General features: G+C 39.0%; 1 protein-coding gene across 1 annotated transcript; it reads left to right on the top strand.

Moving 5' to 3' along the window:
- Nucleotides 1-1,799: 1,799 nt before the first annotated feature.
- On the top strand, nucleotides 1,800-10,088 carry ZUP1 (zinc finger containing ubiquitin peptidase 1). The gene is made up of 8 exons (XM_026845698.1): nucleotides 1,800-2,005; nucleotides 2,958-3,067; nucleotides 3,855-4,023; nucleotides 6,058-6,246; nucleotides 6,588-6,756; nucleotides 7,413-7,564; nucleotides 7,894-8,114; nucleotides 9,283-10,088. Exons 1-8 carry the CDS (start codon nucleotides 1,924-1,926, stop codon nucleotides 9,328-9,330), a joined length of 1,140 nt encoding a protein of 379 aa, XP_026701499.1. The 5' UTR covers nucleotides 1,800-1,923; the 3' UTR covers nucleotides 9,331-10,088.
- Nucleotides 10,089-10,963: the final 875 nt, after the last annotated feature.

The following is a 10,963-nucleotide window of genomic DNA, read 5'->3' as shown; positions in this document are numbered from 1 at the left end:
TGTGCCGGGGGCTGACCGACCGCCCGGCGACGGCACCGGGGCGCTGCCTGCGCGGCCGTTCGGCTGTGTCCTCATCCTGGCGGATGCAGCGGGAGAGCTCCGAGACCCGCCGTGGGTGCCGGCCAGGGGCAACGCCTGAAGGCGGTAGGAAGAAGTCGCTTAGGAAGGGACAGGGGGTGAAGGCGGTGGGGATGTCACTTGAAAAACCTGCTCCAGAGCAGAACTGGAACACTAATGTAGACGAGCAGGCGAACCTGCAGTGTTTTGCACACCCAGAATACACCTTCCGTATCAATGAAAGTAAATTGTAAAGCCTTTGTGTGACAGGGAGGTGGTTTTTACCTATTGAACTTATGTGTGGTTGCAAAGGTTTGACTTCAGCTCTTGAAGGTTCATCTTTTATAGGATCATGTAGAGCGGTTGCAGTATGCATTAGGGAAAGGCAGTTTTCGGTTTAAAGTAGAGATTTAGGAGAGATCCAGCACCAAAGTATCCTGAAGTACTAAATGTTGGTTTGGAGATTACAAGGATATTTAAAGTTGGAGTAAGGAAAACATTTATTCGACAACTTTAAGTGTGGTCAGAATTTTATTCTGACTTAACTGTCCAAAGTTGCTGGTAGCTATTTCAGAAACCTAGTAATGGCATTTCTGCTAGTGGGTAATTTTCTTCGAAGACTAACACTCTTGTTACATCAAGCTCTGTATACTGACAAGAAAAACTAGGGAGGATGAGGATGCAGAATGTGGCAGTATAATCAACCACACTGCATAGTCCATGATTAAAAAAAGTTTTTCCTAAGAAAAAAACAACAGAACATAAGCCAGATATTAGCACTGAATAATATCTTACTTCTGTGGGTATAAATAATGCAGAGCTTGAATAAATAACATGCTTGCCTGCATGCCAATTTCTATTTTAAAAGCAGTTGTATTAGGGGTGGGTATGAGTTTTTTTAATGTACATAGTGTATTTCAGGAAACTGCATGTTTGCAGTGTTGTGCAAAATGTTGCTGGTGACTTTAGGTTATTATACTATCACATTTCCCTCTAGCCAGTCATGAACTTTTAGCTTGGGCAAATGCTTTCCAGAAACAGCTAACACAGCATATTAATTCCTGTGTTTTGTGAACCTAGGAAGGTGCAAGTAAATTCCAGGGACTCAAGGGCAATAAAGATGGAGTCAAGCTCTTCTCTGTGGTTCCTAGTGGCAGGACAACAGGCAGTGGACACATGTTGAAATACAGGAAATGCCATTTAAACAAGAACACTTATTTTTTTTTACTGTGAAACTGGCCAAACACCAGAATAAGTTGTCTAGGGAACTTGTAGAATGTCTGTCCTTGGAGTTAGTTGAAAACTGACTGGAAAAGGCCCTTTATAACTTAACCCGTTTAATTTGACCCTGCTTTGAGGGACTAGATGATCTCCAGAAGTCCTTTTGGACCTTAGCTATTTTATTTGCTACTCTTCAGTAATAATACTAAAACTGCAGAAAGAGTATTTGAGGAGATGCAGGAAGACCAACAAAGTAAGAACGACAGCACGTTTTACTTCATTCATTCTGCCCGCCAACTGCTGTGTTACTGCATAAATATTAAATTTTTTAAGCAAGTGTTCTTTTGTTAGCAGAATGGATCTTTTGATTAACAGTTTGACTACACATTGCTTAATACAACTATTATCATGGCAAATTGTGATCTATATGGGGCAAAACTTGATTAAGAGTAACAGCTGTTTAGAATTTGCTGCCTTTTGCTGGGGAGTTTCAGTGTCAACACAAAAATAATTCATTGAGTGTTTATTGTAGACTGGATATCAATTTAGGGGGGTGATTCTCACAAAACCAAGGAATTGCATTAATCAAGAAATTGTATTTCTTTTTCAGACACAGAAAATAGTGAACACCTATATGAATGTCCAATGTGCAGTCTTACATGTACAGACATTCAGATTCTTGAAGAACATGTGGATTTGCACTTAGAGGAACAAAGCTTTTCAGAAGGTACATGAAAGGATACAGTCTTGATAATACTTGAAAGCATTTACAATTATTTGCACATTGCAGTATAGAATCTCAGACAAAATTTAAACTAAGTAATTACTTATTTTAAAAGAAAACTGGACATATACATAATGAAGATAACATAGCTAATAGCAAGTCTTGTCACTTGCCCAAGTGCTCTACTTAATTACATATGCTAAAAGAAACCTTTGTCTGTGCATGCGTGTTAAGTAAATGCACTGTATATTAGCCAAAACTAACACTTGGAGTGAAAAATGTTTAAAAGAAAGCCATATTATACTTTGTTTTCTAGCTCTATAGGTGTACATACATGGAATTTAGAGTTGTGCATTACAGTGTGGTGAGCTGAAAATCTACAGCTTATGAAAACTTCTTTTTTTTTTTCCCCCTCAATTCTGTTCTCTAAATGCTTGTTCTGATTCATTAGTCATAGTGATAAGGCAAAGGAATCGAAATTAATTTTACTTATTAGCATGGCTGATAAAATCCTAGAGATTCCCATTCCAGTTCTCTGATTCTTAATTTTTTTATTTTTGTCACTTTGTTATGAGACTGTTGGCAGTGATCCTAGAAGCTAGTAAGTGTGTGGTATTCAAGAAACTGGGACTTCTCACTAACAATTAAGCGAAACGTAGGAAACAAAAGCTGTTGTCTTAGTAGTAGAGGTATGTGCATTATTTGCCAAGTAATTGCTTCTGTAACTGCACAAACTTTGTCCAAGTCAAGAGTCTGAGTCTTGGTAGACTGAAGGCAGTCAGTCCTGTTTAGTGTTGGTTGCTAATAGCTCAAAATAGTTCCTAAAAATAATGTCCAGTTGTGTTTATGTATGTCGATTTAGAAAAGACTCTTTAAAAATTAAATAAATGATCCATCAAAGCATTGTTAACCTCCTGATCAAGTCTTCTCTATTTGGAATGTTATCCCTGGGTAGGTGGAAACATACGAGATCTAGAACTGGCTCAACGGCTCCAAACTGAAGAAGATAAATGGCAGAGATCGGAAGAGGAGAAGAGAGAAAGAGAAGAATTTAAAAAGCTGCAGGTACAGTATTATTTCTAAATGATAAAATTCTGAATAGTTTTGCCATTAGAAGCTGAGTATCTTGGAACTGTAATGACTTGGAACAGCTGTATCAGGTCGGACCTGTGCAGTCAGACAGGCAGTGTTGAGGTGGGGGTGCAGGAGTGGGTTGCAGGCAAACACAAACTCTCAGCAGCCCCCATCCTTGCACAGGTGCTGGGCATGCCTGCCTTGAGCTACTTGGCTTTACTGCTTTGAGTGGTGCTGGCTCAGGCTGAGGTGTGGGGCTCCCTGCGCATGCCCTGCTGCTCTAACTGGGGGCCCAGCATGCCTGCCACCTCGTACTGTGCTCCACTCAGCTCTGGTGCTCTGCCTTGCAGTGCAGCCTGGAGCATATTCCCTGACAGAGTGCCTGAGGCCCCGAACATCCTGGCTATCTTCTTCCTGGTTGCCATCACCTGCTCCAGTGACCACTCCCCTGTTAGGTCCCGCTTCCCTCTCCCTCCTACCTGACAGCCCTGAGAGTTCATTTTCCCCTCTCACAACCTCCTGGCCATTGACTGCCTCTCGGCCTGAGAGGGAGCAGAGGGATGTGCCTGTTCTTCAAGGTGTGGCTTTCCTGGTCCCACGTTCCTATTGAGGAGTGAAGCTTGGCCTTCATCTGTAAAGTGGCATAAAGATGAAGTTTTTATGTCTCACAGTTCACTATTTTTCAAAGTTACTGATTGTGCATGCAGCTTCTCAAAATCACTAAATGTGGATTTTTAAAGAAGTGTGATTTAAGTAATGCACATTCCATCCCTAACAGAGACAGTATGGCTTGGATAATTCTGGAGGCTACAAGCAGCAGTTCCTAAAGAATATGGAAAGGGAGGTTGATAGAGGAAGGATGCAACCTTTTGAGTATCACAAGAAAAAAGCAGACATGATGGAATGTTTGGCTTTTGGTATAGATGATGGGAAAACAAAGACCTCAGGTAAAAATGGTGAAATCATATGCAACGAAGACTGTACTTTCTGGACCTAGATTGTAGTGACCAAACCTGTTTTTAACAAAGTATATAATTGCATGTTTAATGTTAGTTGCATCTGAATTGTAATATGTAATTTCTAGATCAATCTATACCATTATAGTCCTAAATTAGTAAGGAAATTAAAGCTTGGTATGTTTCTAGTCTTTATTCTAATCAGAAGACTTTTTTTCTTCTTTTCTTTTTCTATGGAACCTTGGAATCAAGTTGTCTGGTTAAAGGCACAAATACAATATCCATCAAAAGATGCAAATGTCTTATTACAAGTTGGTTGTCCTTGAGCGTATGGTTGGTCACTACTTACTACTTATTTGTTCATAACCTAGTGTAGCTGTTAAAATTTACAGTAGCTTTTTAATCTTGTGTTTCAGTTAGTTGTGGTACTATGTAAGCTGGTCCCAGGTAAGCACAGTGTTCATCTGATTACAAAGTTCATGAGAGATCAGGGAGGAGTAGGTATCTACTTGATACATTTTCTTTGAAATGTTTTGTAATTGATACAAGACAGTGCCAATGCGTTTCTGTGTCCCTTCCAAAAGCCTTCCTTGTCTTTACTTGCCGAGACCACAGTTCAAAGGTCTTTTAGCTTACTTCTAGTAGTTCTAGCTTACAAAATATCCATTTGATTCTTGACAGGTAAAATACATATTTTTTTTTCTATAAAATGTATTGAGTGGAAATAATACATGGACTTGCAGCCCAGGATACGGTTGGCTCCATCAAGAGAAGTGTGGCCAGCAGTTGAGGAAAGTGGTTCTCCCCCTCTACTTCACTCTTATATGACCCCACCTGGAGTCCTGTGTCCAGCCCTGGGGGTCCCAACATAAGAAGGACATAGACCAGCTTAAGTGGGTCCAGAGGAGGCCACAAAGATGATCAGGGGGCTGGAGCACCTCCCTCATGAGGACAGGCTGAGAGAGTTGGAGTTGTTCAGCCTGGAGAAGAGAAGACCCTGAGGAGACCTTATTGTGGCCTTACAGTACTTCAAGGGGGCTTATGAGAAAGATAGGGAGGGACTTTTCAGTAGGGCCTTTTGTGACAGGAAAAGGCGTAATGGTTTTAAACTGACAGAGGGTAGATTTAGATGAGATATAAGGAAGAAATTCTTTGCTGTGAGGGTGGTGAGACACAGGAACAGGTTGCCCAGAGAATCTGTGGCTGTCCCCTCCCTGGTAGTGTTCAAGGCCAGGTTGGAAGGCACTTCGAGCAGTCTGGTCTGGAGGAAGGTGTCCTTGCCCCTGGCAGGGGATTGGAACTAGTTGACCTTTAATGTCCCTTCCAACCCAAACCATTCTATGATTTAAAGTTTCAATTCTTGGTAATGATTTAGACATCAGAGAGAAATTCAGAAAATAATCTCTGATGGATATGGAAAGATTGTCTTCACAATAACATGGCAATAAAGAGCCTTTGAGAATTTACATACACAAATTGGAGAGAAAATTCCCAAGCATGTTCTTTCATGTAACAAAGGAGGTTTTGGAATATCCTGCCAGTGGATTTTAAAATAATATTTACAGTAATTCTCAAATTCTGTCCCATTCCTTTTCTTGTCTTAGTTTCTCCAGGAAAAATAATTGGGGAGGAATGCATAAGTATTTCCATGTTTTTAAGAGGATGTTATACTGGAGGTGGCAGGGACATAGAAGTGCTTTATTGGTGACATTACCTTTCCTGTAATAGTTCCTGTGCATATCACACTTTATAATGTAGTCCAAGCTGTTTAATTTAAAATATTGTGTAGCAGCTTGAATTCTGAAAGCTTTGTAGCACATAAATTCATCAAAGTAAAGACCATTGAAATGAAATAGGTGCATTGTCCATTGGTTTGGGGTTCTAGATGCAATGTAGGATCACTTAGAAGTTTTAAAATAAATTGTCTTAATTTGTATCTGTTCCAAGCTGCGGAAAGAATCCTTTTCTGGCAAATCTTGTAGTTAAGTTTACAGATGATAAACTTTATATTTGGTCTTCTTTTAGGAGTCATTGAAGCGTTGTGCAAGTACTATCAGAATGAAAACAAAGATGTGAGGCGTGTATGGCTTTCAGCAGGAGTAGATCACTTCCACTCATCATTAGGCGACAGAGGCTGGGGTTGCGGTTACAGGAATTTCCAAATGCTCCTTTCCTCACTGTTGCAAAACAGCTTGTATAATGACTGCTTGAGAGGTATTAAACAAAATGGTGCCTATTTTTTTCATGTACATTGGATGACAACCTACTGACTGATTTGGTTTGGGTTGGTTTTTTTTTTTTACCTTTTCATTTATGCAGCAAGGCTTACTAGGTCAATGAGATTTAATAAATGCTTGTTATACCACTGCATCTTTCCTGTGGGAAGAATCAGAGGGGTAAATGCTGTCAGGGCATGATGTGGCTGAAGTTTTAGCTTTAGGTCTTTTGGTGCATCTTTGTATCATCGACTGCCTTTTACAAAGGAAGCTGAATATTTTAAATTAATAGACTATTTTAGTAACTGTAACCACAATTCAAAAGCTTTTCTGTTCCAGATACTACACTAATTCCTAGTATACCGAAGATTCAGTCCATGATTGAAGATGCCTGGAAAGAAGGCTTTGATCCTCATGGGGCATCTCACTTCAACAACAGATTACACGGTTCTAAAGCATGGATAGGAGCATGTGAAATTTATTCACTGTTAACCAATCTCAGGATAAAGTAAATATTGCTTTCTGTTGTTGTTATTTTTAAGTGCTGGTTTAAGTGCTGTGCCTTTAAAGGTCATAATTGCCAACAGTACAATGACAAAGCCACCTTAGGGGCTTTAAAGTTAACCAACCTAGAAACAGATCTGATTTAGCACAGCATAAAGCTGTGTAACTACTTATGCAGGTACCTAAATTGAATAAATACATAGACCATTGAGACTTGGTGAAGAATTATGTCACATGTGCATAAAATCAAACATTGATTAAAAACTTAATTGCTGTGGAAGCTTCTTCTCAAGAAGAATCTGATTTTCAGCTATCCAATTGCATAATTCTGAAAGCTGTTAACTACATTTTCTAGTGTACATGTATCACACAGAAAATCGAAATTTTAATTTTTGAAAGCTTCACAAGTTCTTGTTAGACTGAACAGTGTGTGTTAAACAAGAAATCTTCCAGTTTTGTACAGTATATATTGCATGCTTTGTAATCATGTGTCCCCTACTCCTGTATTTAAAAAAAAAAAAAAAGGTGATAGTGACCACTTGATGCCTGTAATTGCTGTTTACAAAACATTTGGGGTGGGGGGAAGGACTGAGAGGTGGAAAAAGTTGTCTTAAACAACCAGCTTGAAATTTTGTTCTTTTCATTCTGAATGTTCTGTAGGTGTCAAATCATTGACTTTCACAAACCAACTGGCCCTATGGGTACACACCCTCGTTTATTTGAGTGGGTTTTGCATTACTATTCTACAGATAATGAATGTGGTGCAAAGGTAGTGTGTACTTCCAAACCGCCTATCTACTTGCAACATCAAGGTCAGTGTCACAATATACTCGTTTCTATTCTTTATCTTTGTATGTGCTGCATATTCAGAGCGGCATTTTATATTCCTTCTTCATTTAATTGAAGGTATGGCTTTATTTCCTGTTATTTTTTTTAGTTAGTAAGAGTAGCATTAAAGTTTGTATTTTTATTGTGTGGAAGACCTGAGTGTGACTTGGATCTCAATTTTTTGACATCTGCTCTTTACTTATAACTACCTTACTCAATTTCAAGTAATATCTTCCTTGATCTGAAAATTAGTATGCTACAAGGAATGGGATTTACGCGTTTTTAAAATACAGAAACTCTCTTTTGAAATTAGGTCATAGTCGTACTGTTGTTGGAATAGAAGAGAAGAAGAATAAAACCTTATGTTTGCTACTGTTTGATCCGGGATGTCCTTCCCAAGAAATGCAAAAACTGCTGAAACAGAACAGTGATGGTACTAGTCTCAAACTGCTGCGGAGATTTATGGGGAGCTTAAAAGAAAAGCAGTACCAGATAGTGGCTGTAGATGGTGTGCTCTCATTGGAAGAGAAGGCTGTAAGTACTGAAGAAAATAGTTTGTCTAAGAAAAGTTTAAGATAATCTCTTCTTGAATACGCGTATATGGTTGCATGGTGATTTTTTTTTTTCACGTCTTTGCTTTCCTCCTTTTCTGTTACTTTCTGCTTACTCTCTGTGAATTGAGTAATCCCAGGATATCAAGACTAAGGAAGTTTTACATGTAAATACATGCCATCTTGATGTAACTGACAACTTCTAAAGCTTTTATGAAGCTTGCAGCTGTTTGCACATATAAATAAGGGGGTTTTTTCCTTTTCATTTTCTTATAATATTTTCTCCTAAATAGTTTATTGTAGGCATATAAGGTACCTACAAAGTATTCACAGTCCAAAATCCAGAGGTTTTGTTGCAACTTTGTAAAGCTACATGGTGTCTATCAGCCTTTGATAGTTGAAGAACAACACGCACAGATACTGAGGCCTAACCATCCAGTGTTTCCTCAGCTTTGACACTAGAGCTAGTGCATTCTGCTTTCTGAAAGTAGTTAGAACTTCATATATTCAAAACAGAGCTCTGAGCAACTTATATGCTTGAGCTGTTGGCATTTTTATAAATCCTATCCACATGTTTCACTTTGGGCATTGTAACTTAAGACCTTAGAAGTCTTAGGCTTTCTTTTTCCTACACTAACAAATTGATTCTGAGGACCTATGTTCTAATTCTGTGATGTCTTATCAGCACTGTTCAGCATGTTCAAGCTTCAGGACAGAATTTTATTTAAACTATGAAATAATAGTTGACTGAATCACCTGCTCAACTTTATTTAATGTCTGTATATTGAAATAAGGTATTGTCTTAAGTATTTTTTGGCCTTGAACATATTAAATATCAGTGAAACACAGCCATCATCTCTTCCTCCTACTGCAAAAGCTTTAAAATTCCAGACACAGTAAAAAGAATAGTGTGAGATTTGTAGGGGGGGGTGGGGGGTGTGTTTGGTTTTGGGGATTTTTTCCTCTTTTCAAAGATTTGATTTATATCTAAAAATATCAGTTGTTTAGAATTTTATCTTGAAAGCTGCCATTTAATTAAGATGAACTATGACCCCTTATACTCATTAATCTTACTAAACTACTAATTTGGCTAAATGATCTTTAACGTGGTATTTTCGTTCATTAAGCCATTCTCTTTCTCCCCACTTTAGACTCGCTGCCATGCTTCTCAGGTCTTGACATCAGAGAAGATTCCTTAAAGGATGCCTTTATTACTTCTTTCTGGAATTTGCTGGATGAAAAATATTGGACTTCTGGACTGGGACCTTAACTCAACAATTTCTAGACCTAAACTGTGTCTTCAAAAATGCTTGGGGTCTCTGGAGCAGCGCAACACTGGGAGTAAACATGTAGTTTTGATATTCAGTCATCCCGATGAATCTGTAACTCTATAGTATCACAGTCCTTGTAATTTGGTATTTTCTTAGTTGCTTAAATTACTAAGTAACACCTACCATCCCATAGTAAACTGTGCAGTATAGTTAACTGTCAATAAGCGGTGGATAAAGATACTATGGAACTACTTTATTGGAGTACCTGGTCATGGTTTACTTCTGTAAATATTTGTATGCTGCCTCTGAGGCCAATGCTCTATTTCTCATCAAATGTGATCAACAAATATCTATTATGCCTCAGCAAATTCTCCCTCAACTATTTGCAAAGTACAGACAGTTCAGTGATTTCACAATACAGTTTGTTCCATCAGATTACTACTGAACAACTTCTCAGTTAGCTGGCTTCTCTAGATGTATCACTTGTAAACACAAACATGTGTGCTCACAAGGTGGATCAGTGTTAGTGTTGGCTGTGTGGTCTAAGATAGTGGTGGAAGTGGGATGTCCATAGTGGGATGTTTTTGCTTTAGGGATTGCCCAAGGCAATCCATTGGGGTACAGGGAGAAAATATGTCTTTTGTACCATGAATAAATAAAAAATATTTTTAAAAGTTTTTATTTCATCTTTATTTCACCCTTAATTTCTCTTTTTGTGTATGTTCTATAAAATATATCCCCTAAGTCTTGGAGGCATCTTAAAAGGACCTTTGAACTGACTGTTGACTGGGGCCTCTATTGTGCAGGGTTAATGCTGTATAAGAGACTGGAGCTGTCTGATGAAACAAGTATCTTGGATGTTTGAGGCACCCTACTCTAAGACATGCTGCTCTGGCTGAGTTCAAGAGTCATGCCTCTCCAGCAGGGCAGGTAGAGGCTGGAAGAGGTGGTTGAGTGTGTTACAGATAGCACTAGATGCCTTTGCTTGGGCAACTGAATCCTGCCACAGCATTCATTTATTGTAACTAGAGCTTAGATACTTCCCTTCCATTTAGACTCTTATATGTTTACATGTAGATGTAGGAGTCTTGCCATTAACATATTTCCCTCATGTTTGATATGCTCTGGCAATAAGAACTAGTAATTTTCGTAAGTAGTGAATTGTGACTGTGTCAACATATTGCAACCCATAAATCAATTACTTTTTCTGAAACAGGCATGAAAGTACTTAGGACACTGGAGGGTCTGAAACTAGGGACAGAGTTCCTGTGAACTGGGGGACCATCAGCGCTCAGCCCTGGTCTTTGTGACACACGTTCTTATGCCATGTGGAGTTTTGCAGCCATGTGACCATTTAACCTCTCACAGATACAGTTTCTCTTCTACACTGTCTCCTCATCTCTGCTGTGATCAACTGAGTCTGTTCCTGTCTAAGGCTCTGCTAATTCCAGACTGAGCATGTTCTTCACCCGTGTGACACCATGCCCAGATGCATAAGCCTAAGAAGGAGGAATTGCAGCTCAGCCCCAGCTCTTCACTTACATGTTCAAACTGCCATCGG

The sequence above is a fragment of the Athene cunicularia genome, assembly GCF_003259725.1.
Source record: "Athene cunicularia isolate RWA chromosome 3 unlocalized genomic scaffold, athCun1 chr3_part1, whole genome shotgun sequence".
Taxonomy (NCBI): domain Eukaryota; kingdom Metazoa; phylum Chordata; class Aves; order Strigiformes; family Strigidae; genus Athene; species Athene cunicularia.
The sequence above is the reverse complement of the archived record's forward strand: the minus strand, read 5'-3'. Positions and strand labels throughout refer to the sequence as shown.